General features: G+C 40.8%; 1 protein-coding gene across 1 annotated transcript in view; it reads right to left on the bottom strand.

The window, feature by feature from the left end:
- Positions 1-13,694, bottom strand: part of SLIT3 (slit guidance ligand 3) — a 474,694-nt gene that overhangs the window by 84,414 nt on the left and 376,586 nt on the right. The window contains exons 20-21 of the mRNA XM_066197152.1: positions 10,661-10,824; positions 8,361-8,493 (exon numbers count right to left, since the gene is read on the bottom strand). Coding sequence (XP_066053249.1) covers positions 8,361-8,493; positions 10,661-10,824 — 297 coding nt within the window. The remainder of the gene's footprint in view (positions 1-8,360; positions 8,494-10,660; positions 10,825-13,694) is intronic.

Here is a 13,694-nt window from a genome sequence, read left to right as displayed (position 1 = left end):
CCCCACACGCAAAGCACGACAGCAGCTTCTTGATTTACTTTATTTGTTTTAAAACTTGGAAGTGCATAAAGGATCTCTGGCCTACAGCAAACAGAAATGACCATTTGGTTCTTCTGTGACAGCAGCTGAAGAAGGGGAGAAAAATTGCATGGCTTGTGCCCTGAACTTAGAGTTACCTTTCCCAAGTCTCTCCAACAGTGCTGACTGCTCCCTGACCCTGTGAGGGAGGCTTGTCTTGTGCTCCTTGTGCAGCCAGAATGGGAAGAGGAGCTGCACTCCCAGATCTCTGTGCTGCAAAAGGTCCCACTTAGTCCAGCATCAACACAAACATCCACAAGTTTGACGGCACATCCACCACTGCAATACACCTTCCCTGCCTCTCTTTTTCAGAGTATGATGGCACATGAGGAAAGCTTGGTGTAAATTAAAGACCAAAGACCAAGCTCTCCGGGAACGAGAGAGCTCCTACATGCACTAAATATATTTAATGACATATCTTGTGTTTCCAGTGTGGAAGTTGTTTGAGACACCACTGAACCTATTTCTATGCAGACACAGGCATGGTGGGGCTAAAGCCTTTGGGGATAATCCTGAGTCCTCATACAGGCAAACTGAGCTTCCATTTTGCAGTTTTTCTCCACTGAAGAAGCATGACCAGTGAGTTACTCAGCAAAACCCCGTGAAAAAACACAATACTTCTAAAAAGCTTGCCTAGAAGAGAGTGTGGGTATTCCAGTCTGCACAGCTGACTTGTGGCAGCAATGGGATGGGGGCGTTTCCCTGTTTATTGCAATAAAATACAGACAGAGCTGGAGGGGTTTTTTTCTTAACCTTTAACCTTGGCTTTTAGGTACCCCTGGAAGATACCAAAGTAATAAGGCTCCAATGGAAAGTGACTACTGTGGTACCATGGCACTGTCAAGATGTTTCTCCAGACATCTTCCAGAAGCAACATCTACCTGGGAAACAAATCCTTCCTTCTCAGAAAGCACCATGGAGGAGGAAGGCATTCCTGCTTCCATAGGTGGGATGAAAGAGAAAATGATATTTCTCTTCCTTACATGATGCTGCGGGGATTTTTCCTGAGGTAGACATGGGGCAATGCAATTGATATGGAATGTTTTGAAATATAATCAAGTGTAGCCAGGAAATGCAGCCCACAGACACTTAATGTGCTGCCTCTGCTGCTGAAAACAGAATCTCATAATCATGTTAAGAATTTTTATTCCACACATACAATTTCCTTTTCTTTGGCAACAGGCCTCCTTATTCTGCCCTTACTATTGCAAACAACAATAATAATAGATTATCCTTGTGCTCTATGTTCCCTTTCTACATTAACTGTAACAGCAGAGATACTCATGTAAACTAAATCCAAGAAAATTTTCCCACAAACTTTATTTTTATATCATTCAAAAAATAAAATCTATAAAAGCCCCCAGAATTTCTTACATGTGTTTTATGGCTGGCATTATTTTTCGCCCATTTTTTTTCAGCTTAATGACCTCTCAACATTTTCTGCGGCTTCAAATCTCTTTTCTGCTGAACTCCAGCTGAACTACTCCAGCTAGCCTCACAGTTATCCCTTCTGCCTGTGCACAGAATCCCATCCTGGCTGAGTTACCCTAGAGCATGCACCGGAGCTCCTGCCAGGATTAGGCTGGACAAGGTGGGAATAGAGGCTTCTGACTTTTTAACAGAAGAAATTACTTTCTCAGTTAAAAAACCCTACTGAACTAATTAATTTCTCTCATGACACGAGCAGCGAGAGAGTTGCAGAGCCAGCAAAGCAGAGACAGAGCCTCACTAGCCAGAGGACAGGTTAGTTGTGCCACACTTACATCTCTCAAGGATATCCACGTCCAGCAAGTGGAAAGCCCCTTGCTTAGTTTCGGCTAAATCTGTTATAAATTATTGTGCAAATGGAGTTCCTTGGTAATTTCCCACTATAAATTGTTACGGAGGAGATTCTTAGAATTTAGACATGCATGCCACATTTTTAACAGGGCAAACCACGTCTCTTTCCCCCAGTCATGGGCTGCTGTGGATGCAGCAAGATGCTGGGAGTCTGTGCCTTTTTCATCCCAGAAAATCCCAAATCTCAAGCCCATGCAAGAGGGCAGGTTAAGGTTCTAGTCTTTATTCCAAATGCAAAATTCTCAGGATTTCTAAAGGAAATCAAAAGCAGGTCATGTATTATGTATTTGGAAGTTATATATATGATTTTCTTTTTGTAAAGGAGACTCTTGCAATATGCTGAATTCTTCAGGAACATATTTTCAGGATATTCTCTTGTTGATCTCAATATGAAACAGCCAGCAATTTAAACAAACTGGTGGTGGTGAGCCAAAGTTTCTCCCTCCTCTTTTGCTTTCTGGGGCAATCAAAAGTCAAGGGTGCACATTTTAATTCAGTGCTTTATGACTCAGACTAACATAGACATGCAGACCCCTGGAGTTCAACTCCTACAGAAGATCTGCTTTGAATAGCTCTGGATTTGCACTGCAGCAATTTGATGGTTATATAAATGTGCTAGCAGAAAAGTGCAATACTCATACCAGTGGTACAGTTTCTGAATAAACACAATTTAACTCTGAAAAAGTACTGATAACACACTTTTCATGCATCCATAAGAACAATTCACCACTGCTAAACCTCTCACCCCATTATCCAAAGCGTGGCAGCATTTTCTAAGCTGAAGGCACTCATTCTGAAAGCACATTTAAGTGCAGGGAATTTGAAATAACCAAGGCTTTTAGGGCAAAAGAGCTTGCCAAGTATCAGGAGGATCTGGGATGCAGGATTTGAGACAAACAACTGCAGCAGGAGTGGTGCCTCTGTCAGAGCTGGGGGGTGCAGGGGCAGCCCCTCCCCACCTTGCTGGATGGATGGGGGCTGCCAGGGGGCTGGAAGCTGGACACAGTGAATAAAAGAATTATTCCTGAGGGCAAATGGGCAGAGACACAAAACTTTGTGTATTTATGTATACATCTGTATAAATAAAAAAACCCCACAGATGAAGCTACAGATGCCCTGCCAAAAAACCCCTCAAAATAGCCATAAAAGAGTTAATGTGGAAGGAAGATTAAATTTTTAATTCTTTCCAGTCTTTAGCCAAAGGAATATGATGTCCACAGCGTCTGGTATGCAAAGTAATTCTGGTATGAATGAAGAAAAATACATGGCTAATTCTAATTCTGGGAATCAAGTTATTAATATACAGAGTCAAGACTGAGTGTCAATTGCCTTAAAATAGACACTGACCGCTATCCAAAACAACCTCATTTGCTTCCTAAGGTCTCTAGGCTCTAGTTTAAATATCAGATTGGAGGGTTTTGGTTTTTTCTTTACCCTGTGAATGCTGCTGAGAATCCTCAAGTCTCAATAATGACCTGTAACAAAAACGCAATTACCAGAGCTACGATTGAAAAAAACCAACCAAAATAATCCCAAAATATGTGTTCAGCTCCCAAAGAAAGCCACCACCTCCCTACCTGGAAGGGTTTCTTCTAGAACACGGCCAGGGGGGCTGGCCCTGTGGGACAGGGCCTGCAGCAGCCCCAGGGCTCATTCAGCATCTTCCACACACACCAACATTGCACATAAAAAATTTAAAACTATGCACAAAAGATGACAGCTGCTCTTTTTCCAACTTGTCTATTTTTGTACTGAAACCACTTGGATTGGAGGTGATATAACCAGCACAAGGTGCCAGAGCATCGTGTAACAATTTGAATCACTTGGAATCCTTTTTGTACTGAGATGTCTATTCAGTCATAAAGTCAAGCTCGCAGTGGCAATCTGTGCTACGAGGAGAAACTGGAGAGCGAAAACAATTCTCAGGCAGTAATTGAAAAGGCACAAAACCTTTCCTTTAAATATTCCACAAAGAATGTTATATTACAAAAACAAGATACTTGGCAATTTTATGTAACTCTAAAATTAAGTTACACTCCAAAATTTTTAATGCCCACAGGCAGTATCCTCAAATTTTGAGTCAAATTTCATTTCCTAAAAATGGTGGTCTAGAAAAGAATTGGACTGTGAAAGATGAAACATCCACGAAACATGAATTTTAAGAGCTTCAATTACAGCTTCTTGAGAGGAAACAAAAATTGAGTGTGGATCTGGGTTCAAATACAGATCTTGAACTTCCATGGGTTGTGGCAAATTTGGGCTCTGGGTTTTCTTGCATTTGTACATCAGACCACAACCTCCATGACTGACACACAGAAACACGGCTGTGGTTGAAAGTTAAACTTTACTCTCTGCTAGTGCTGATGTCACCTTTCTGATACATACCCAAACTTTACCAGTCACTGCATGTGTTATTGTGTTATTTGATAGTATTGATATTATTTACTTTTTCTAAACTATCAGGTTTGAAAAGCAGATGAATTCCCCTATTTCATCTGTAAGTAAAACATCCTCTAGAGAACTGTCCCTTCTCTCAATGGGAGAATCCTCTTCTGCAGAAAATAAGCTGAACTACATAAACCTAATTGTTTCTCTTCTTTATTATCAAAGGAAAGTTCCCTGATGCCCGTGCTGGGGGTCGTTTTGTAAAACAGTGTGAATTGCCAGACAAGCAAGAACATTTGCATTCTCAAGCAGATGATCTTCATCAAATATCTCACTCCAGAGCTGCCCTTTGATCAGCAGCAAGGCAGGCAAACTGAAAAATGGTGCTAAACTGTTACAATATTCCACACATATCAAAACTTCTTTGGGCATATTTGTGGCATCCATTAGCACAGCCCAGGTGTGAGCCACTGGTTTTAGTCACAAGTCAAAGGAAATCACATGTGCCTTGGAAGCTGGAAAAAAAGGGGCTGGGATTGGTAGTAAATACCTCCAAGTAAATACGAAAACTGTTGTGTCAAATACACGAACCTACCAGACAGAACAAGAAACAGAAATGGGAGAGAGAAGGTTTGTTGTGAGGAGAGAAAGAGAAATGGCAAAAGTAATGCAAATATTAGCCTGCATTAATATAAATGGAAGGGAAAATAATCGCTAACAATGATGTATGGGTGCAGATTTTTCTAACAATCCCACCAGTGCTATCCTATAGCCCAGTGTCATGACAACATTTGGAGTCTAGAGATGACATGATTGGTACATATTTATTCTAAAACACACCACGCTCATTATGTTACAGCTTGTGCACACGCCGTCCACATAATTGCCTCCGATGTTTTTCCCCAGTGCAAAATGTTATTTGCTGTAGGTCCATAAAAGCAGCTGGATGCTGTCAGATAAGACTTTATTAGAAATAGACTATACTTTTGTGAATAAAAGGAAAAAAAAAATCTAGTGTTCACACACTGAGGTAATACATAAAAGGAGAAAGAGCATGGGAAACTTAGTTCAAACAGATTCAGGGAAAAAACAGAAGAAAAGGAAAGCCTAAAACACTAAGAAGCAGCAAGGCTGAGTTCCAAACTAGCTCATTGCATGAACATTTTACTTCTGAACATCTGGAGCAGAAAACTGAGTACGTTCAAAAAACCCAAGGTTTCTCTTCAGGGCAAGAAAACAGTGGGGGAAAATGTAGGCAGTATGTAAATATACAGTGGAGGAATATACAGTGAAGGAATTTGCAAGAAACAACATAATATTTTCCTATTCCCAAGAAGCTGGAAGAAACCTTGCTCAAGATGATGGGGTTTTCTGAAGGAAAAACTGGGAAATAGAAATTTCTTGCATCATCTTTCCTCTAAAAAGCCAGGACACTTAGTGATCTTTTCAACTCTGTTCTAGATGGCAGCCAAGGAAATCCCTGCTCCCAAGGGTGGTACAAACCAAACACAGGGGTGTCTCCTATCATTCCAAGCTCTAAATATGAAGGAGATAATGGTTTTCACGTGTCCTGTCTGTATATACATTGAAACAGAAATTCAGAATGAACACTGAAAGGAGCAAGCCTGTGTCTCCTGCCCACCCTGCAATAAAACTTTGCTGGGGATCTTTTTTGCTGAGTGTAGGTACAGTGAAATTCGACCCAGAAAGGGTAACATTTCCCCTATGTGCCTCTGCAGGAGATACGCTTATTTTTGCACAGTGCTATTTAATACCTGTTACAAGGAAAGGATTCCTGTTTTAAGACTATTTGAAGACCTCTAAGAGAATTTAAAGGAACTTCTGTGAAGGCTACATTCAGCCACAAGAGAGTGGTTTAAGTAGATGTGTGGCAGCTCTCTTTTTTTAAAGCACATTGCACAAAAGCACTGCAGTTTAATAAAAACCACTGCAACCAATGTGCCTGGCAGATGAATACATCAGCAATGGAAGGTTATAAATGTCAGACTGGTGCATTCATAAAAATTGCACTGAAATGCTCCCGTGCATCCTGTCCCTGCTCAGGCCTCCTGCAGAGCTGTGGGATCCAGGGACAAGAGGCTCTGCATGTCCTTGTCACCTCCTTGGCACCCATGACTGTGAGCTGGGGTGACTGAACAAGGCAAGTCTTTTTCACCCTGTGCCCAGGAAGCTTTTGCGTTTCCTCTGCCAGGTTCCAGCTGCCCTCAAGACGAGGCAAGAGGCTGGGTTCCACATGAGATGCTGCTTATCACAGCAACAATGGCAATTCTCAAACAGAGAACAAAAAAATTGTGCAACTTCACACTGGCAACTTGTAACGTGCCTGATGTAGCGGGTTGTGGGCAATATCTCTGTCTCAATCTGGGAGCAGAAGGAAGGCAAGTAAGATTGATTATTTTTTATTTACTTATTTTACTGTCACAGTTTCCACAAACAGACGAAATTTCATGCTCCAGTACCTGCAACCCATCTTTTGGTGTAGATACAAATAAGGAGCTCCGTTTATGTTGGTTGAGAGGAGAATGAGATCAGGATTGAATTTTGAGACAGCTGGGACAGATTCAAAGGTTATATTTGCAGAATATGAAATATTCAGAGCCAGGCAGTCCACGGCTGTCTGTGTTCTGCTGACACATTTCTGGATGGAAAGCAGAAAGCTGAACTAGAGCTTTGCACAGCCAAGAGGCTCCTACTGAAGAAGACAGTCACGTAAACTCCTATGAACTCAAACTGCTCAGATCCAGGCTATTGCCTCATTTGCCAAGAAATGGTTAAGAAATATAGCAGTTTCTAAGAATGTGAGATTAATTTTACTCTTTTTGTGAAAGCTATGTCATCAGGGTATCAGACAGTATCAGTAAAACTCCATATGCAAAATTCAAACATAAAAATTCCTCAGTGTGGCAGTGGAAATCAAAGTAACATCTGTGATATCTTACTGCTGGCAAGTCACATTTGAATGCAGTGAAACCTGAACAAAAGCAGAGCAGAGATGACCTTGCACACTTCTTAACACTGATGGCAATATAGAAAGGAATCCAGGCCAGGAATTGGGTTTTAATTCAATTCACTATTAACCACGCCCTGGTTGACGGTGTTCCAAGAATGTATTCATTAATGCAAAGTTTCCACGTTGAATTACCCCAGGCACTTCCAGCACCCTCACTCAGCAGCAAAGCCTTGTATTCGTCTACAGCACTGGTAAAAACAGTGTGAACCCCATTCCCCCCTGGCGAAGGGAGTAAAAATAATAGTAAGTGCTAGAAAATAGCAGAATCAGATTTTAGTTCATTATAAAATTCATCAAACATATGAACGAACTCAACCAATTATTTTCACATAGAAATGTTGATGAGATTGTAACAAGTTTCAGTAATGACTCACCTGGGATAGATTTGAATAAGGGCCTAAAGGGGAAAAGCTAAGTATTTCTACTGCCAACTGCTTAAGCCAAGCAGTTCCACCAGGATATTTTCTTTCCATGGAAAGAAAATCCACTATAAAGTCCTAGTGAGGCGTAGATGAAAAGACAAATAGAAAGATGGTTCTCAACCAGGATGAATTTACTTTGCAATATAATCTAATTGTCTGTTATTGTAGCCATTTCATGAGGTTTGGAGAAAAGAATTCCTTGTTTCCACCACCAGCTTCCTTTTTTTACCTTTTTTAATCTCCTCAGAGGGTAATTAGCTCACAGCTGCGTAACTCAGGAACGTATTTTCATCATCCCTTCGAACAGCCTGTTGTGAGCTTGGGCTCTCACAGAAGAACTACAGGATTATTTGATACTAATAAATGCATTTGTTCCTACACCCAGAATTAATGGGTACAAGGACGGATAAACTCAGTTCCCATTTAAAAAGCCATTTATTCAGTCAAGGGACAAATAAGAATAAGAATAATGGTCAGAACATACGGGAAGCACCAAAGCACAGATGACTAAAGTCAAAGGCAAACCCCCCACGGACCCACAAAGCTTCACTATGATGCAGTTTGATGAACTTCTGGAGAGAGGGGACAGGTAAAAGGTAACTTACAGCTCAGTCACGTCCTTGGGAATTCCCTTGGGCAGCATCCGCAGCCCTTTGTTGCTGCAGCGAACCACGGAGTCCACACAGGTACACTGGGAAGGACAAGGAGGGGAAAGCAGGCAGCTGCTCTCATCATTACCTGCACAGGGAGAGAGGCAGAGCGGGAGGAAATCAGCATCCCACTCTGAACGGAACTGGTGACAAGGACCAGGGAGGGGCACCCTGAATCCAGGGTAACCATCACAGCATTTACAACTAGACCCAATGCTTTGGATCACCCTGCCTTCATGCAAGTTCTTTAGGCAGCATGAACACTTCATAAACTGAATAGAAATATTTTAATATTTCTATTATATTAGCTTTTTTTCCCTAAGGAGAATCTACTTTGTACTTCTGTGAATTATAGTGCAATCCAATGTATGAATCCCAAATCCTCCCCCCACCCATAATATACCAGCTGAAATGGAGAACTCCACCAGGACACTGCCCTTAAATTCATCTAGCCAGATGATATTCACTATCTACTCTCCTTTTGGAAGACTTTTTTAAAATTCAGCTTTTAGATGTTTATTTTTTACTTTTCAAAGTCAGCCTGGCGCTTTGTTTATGATCTGAATTCTAAAGCCTCAATGTTTTTAACGACGATAACCAGGCAAACAACAAACTGAAGCAGCACACTTCCAACTGCTGGCAATCCATCTGTGCACACATAAAAATATCAACTTTCTCCAAAAATGGTTTCAAAGGTCCATAAACAGCAGATTAAATCTTGTAATTGAAGAACAATAGGGTTTCTGCAGTAGAAACCAACGCTTTGAAGCTAAGAACATTAAAGCGTGGATTTTCCCCAAAAGCAACAGGCTTTGCAAAACATAAGGCACATGCCTGCCGCAGGATCACGATGTATGCGAAAGGAAACACTTAGTGGCACATTCCCGGGATGCCAGGGAGGGGAAGCACACAGCTGTGAGTGAGCACAGGCAGCCCGAGCTGCCCGGCACGGACACCCAGAGCTCGCAGCCTGCCGTCATTATGTGCCGCCTGCTCTTCCCTTTTAACTGATGCAAGGACTAATTGAGACAGATCTGGTTCTTTCTTCTCTCTGCTGGAGGCACCCATGAGCACTGAGATGAAAGAAAAAGACTGGAAGTCGCCGTAGAAGATAACAGAATTACCCCTGACTGTACGGGTAGGAAGCATTCGCATTCAGAGGGCTGGGGAGGCACCACCAGACTACAGAAGAATAGAGAAGATTTTTTTTTTTCTTTTCTTTCCTGCTGAGTTTAATGATTGGAAACAAAATTCAAAGTCCTTCATAAACCTGCAGAAAGAGCATGTTTTTTCAGCATATTTAATTTTCCCCTGTGTTCTGTGTTTCACACCCTGCTACCACCTACTTTCCATTTGCCTCGACTCCAAGTTACTGCCTGACAGAGAAAGCTCCCAACTGTGGAATGACATTTTGTGCACCAGGATTCTTCTTTTCTCCCGAGTGTGGAATGTCAATCTGTGGACCAGGATTTTGGTTGGTTTGGGGGCTTTTTTCTCTCAAATTAAAAGTGAATTATTCTTTTATGACTAAACTTGGGTCTCTTGAGCTCTGAGCTCAAGAACCTGGGCCTGTTGCCAGATTGCTTGACTAGGACAGGAATTAATTTTTACACTAAGTAGAGAACTGCTATCACTCTTATCGTCTCTTCAGAGGTATGACTAACTGCACCTCCACCCTATCTGGTCTCAATTATCTGCAAGTCAAGTTAGCAGGGCATTCATCAAGCAATTTTCTCCTTACTCGTTTCTCTAAAGTCTGCTTCATCAGAAGACAAAAACTACCTGGAGAATGCAAGAAATGTCAGGTATTTTCTTTTAAACCCACACAGACCCGACAAAGCACGAAGCATTTCAAATAATGTCTAAATGTTTTTTTATTTCCCTGTATTCACCTTTTACTGGTGACCCTCAACAGTATCCGAATCTAAAAGACTTTCTTTCCAAGCAAGCACGACTCCCACTGGTTTCAGAGTGTGAACTAAGAGTAAGGAAGGCCCAGGATTACACCAGGATTAGACAAAGCAGAGCACTTCTCTATAATAACTTAATTCTTATATTTAGGTGTAGATAGCACAAATTCAGAAACTAGAAATCAAGAATAAAAAAATATCACCGACAGAGGACAATGATCAGCTCTAGTGGCTGCCTTTTCCATCACCAAACCAAAATGTTTACTATGCAGCACTGCTTGGTAGGGAGGGACCTTCCCACAGAGAACATTTCCACAAGTGCCAAATCAAACTGGATTTTCTTACCATCACAGGTGAAGTCCTGGACATCGACATCTTGGATTGGAATATCCTTTAAGAAAAAGGGTTTCAAGCAGCGTGGATTTCCACTGACAATTCTCTTCTTCCTCAGCCATTTCCCCAGCCAGGCCAAATGGCAGTTACAATTAAAGGAGTTAGCCAGCAAGTTACTGAAAGGGAACAAATCATGATTCCATTACACATGAACATACAGGAATACTGAAATAACTACAGAAAGACAAGGGGCTCCAAGTCCAGGCTCTTTCCTGTGTTCTGTTCCTGTGAGATCCCTCCTCCATCCTGCAGATCTGGGAAGTTCTATGCACTGGCTTGTGTATGGAAAATGAAGAATCCAAACTAATACTGATGGAATTTTCACATCATGTATGAATGTGTCCAAGAGTTAATATTTTGATAGCATAGAAAGAAAGATGATAATTAAATTTCTTTAAATCATAGCGTATCTTTTAAGACAAGAAATTTGAAGGCAAGAAACAGGCACTTCAAGTTCAGGTGCAGTAGCTGAAGTAGCTTATAAGTCTTCATTGCAAGATGCTTTCAAAACCTAATCATGCAGTCAAAATAGGACTTCAGCCAAACAATTCCTTGAGAAAACAATAGTACTGAAGACAAAAACATGTGGCACAATTGAGGTGGGGCAGTTAGAAAGCAAACCCAAAGCAACTCCTGAGTTCTGTAGGTTCTAGGCCAACATCACATAGCCACAATATGATTTACAGCTGCTCTCAGCACTGCAGCACAGCCTACTTCAATCACTGCTCTGCCCTGGAGCTCTGGGGTTAATCCCATGTGGATCTAACGCAGGCTTACGGACATTGTGGAGAAAGGAGAACTGAGGAGAGCAGAAAACTCATATATTTTTTATATTATAAATATAATTTATATTTTGATATATAAAAATACCCCACCTGCTTCACACTAAGGTTCAAATGCTGCAGAAAGGTGAGAAAGCCACCAGGTTACACAAGAGCTTTCAGACAGAAAGTGCGAAAAAGCACTGAAAGCAATACTCTAATTCTAGCTGCTTTCCTTCTGAATTGTTTTCCATTTTCTTTAATCCATAATGGGACCACATGCAGGATGCTTTGTATATTTTCCACACTGATACACTTTGGCATGAGCAGAGTGCCTAAACCAAATGTCTAAACCGCCGATGCTGAGTGAGCCAGGGCTTCAAAGGCCATTTGTTCCACTGATGGAAGAGAGTGAGATCATGTTCACAGAACTACTTCCATGACACAAATCCTCAGAATTAAATCATCTACAACTGGAAACAAACAGCAGGTGTGTCTAATCAGTTTTTTGGAAAACCAGCAGCTCTGAGAGTAAAGGACATTTTGCACATCTAGAGAGCATCCTACAGAGCATCCTACCAAGACGTATCAAAAACTTGCACAAACATTCAATCTACAAAATGCTCTGTATCAGAAAAATAGGAATTATCCCTGTCTAGAAAGGAGAGATTGTTTTGGCTTAATGTGCTACTGCTCACTAGCTGAGCAGCAGTAACTATCCACAAAGCCTCCTTTTCTTCTTGCCGAACACAGGTTAACATATGATGTAAAATTTTTGGAATCTTTCATTTAGAAGTTGGATTATGCTTTTTCATAGGAAGGAAGAAAGAAATAGGTTGTTACAGATAAAAGTAACAAATGAACAAATCTCCCATTTAGAAATTCAAACCACTCCAGGCAAAAAAAGGACAAATTTATCTTGTCAGCAATTCCACACGTCCTTCTGCCACATTAGCAACATCTAGATTTTACCCTTTTCCAACTGCAGAGCAGGGATTTTTCGGATTTTTAGCTTTAATGCAGTATGAAGTTCACACATGTCCCTACATACATGCTCTTTCCATGGCAAGACTGTGATGCAACTTCTGATAGAAACGTAAGATGAAGTCTCACCTTAAAATATCACATGGATAAAGAGATTTCCTACTGGAATTCAAATGGAATTGAAAGTCTGGAAAGGCTAATTACATGCCAAAGATTTACTGAGGAAACTGAGTATTCAAGTGGAGTTATCAAATCAGAAACAGTAATGTTGGGCAGAAAAATTGATGTGAAAACTCATCATTAATAATCAGAGTTCCTGCACATACAATAGTGATTTACCCACTCAGACAGAAATACAGCAATCAAACTTTTAGCAGAGATTTTGTACTAACATAAAATTCAGAAGTGTTTACTCAAGGACATAGACATATTTTAAAAATCAAGGGGAAACAGAAGTCTTGAGGAATGAAATATGCATATCCTACTACAAGTGCCTCTTCAAAATTGCAAAGAAGTCACAGAATATTAACTATTTAAATGGATTCTAGTGACCTGTTAGAAAAACATGCTGGAACACCTCTGGATGCCTTTGAAATTAGGTTGAAAATATATTCTGGAATTCAGGTGAAGTTTATACAAGAATAGTCATATGTCATTCTGGCATTAGCTTCATGCAGTTATTTTAATAATAATCCATGGAAAAGCAGTTCTGATTGCAAATATCTCCCCTTGACTGTGTAAGGACTAAAAGACATGACTGAATTCTCTGTGTGAACAAGTGCAAGTGCATTTCAAATTAATATGCTACAGTGACTAGTTTGACCAACAACAAAATAAAAATTGCTTTTTTTCCTACCAAATAGATGTTCTTCCTGTATTGAAAATCATTCGATAGGATATTGTTTTCAGAGCCATCCATGTTTTGAGAATATCAACAGGACTGACTCACAAAGGGTAAGGACAAAAAGAGCAACGTTCCTTAGTGCTGTAAATAAGCCAGCATAAAAATGGAAATGGAACTTTGCATGTATTTTTGTCACCCATTGATGGGTAAAAGTAAGGCATTACAATACCCAAGTAGCTCCCAAAGCGTGGGCTGAACAGGGAAAGCAGTTCCACCCTCCAACTTCAGTGGTGGTGTCATCCAACAAATCGACCTACGACAGAGCACTGCCAGCAAATGAACAAAGCTGAATTCTGCATTTATATGTCAAAAATCACCATGGCCTCAACCAAGGGTC

Source organism: Chamaea fasciata, unplaced genomic scaffold, assembly GCF_029207755.1.
Source record: "Chamaea fasciata isolate MVZ Bird 193981 ecotype frontalis unplaced genomic scaffold, bChaFas1.0.hap1 SCAF_15, whole genome shotgun sequence".
Classification (NCBI taxonomy): Eukaryota; Metazoa; Chordata; class Aves; order Passeriformes; family Sylviidae; genus Chamaea; species Chamaea fasciata.
The sequence above is the reverse complement of the archived record's forward strand: the minus strand, read 5'-3'. Positions and strand labels throughout refer to the sequence as shown.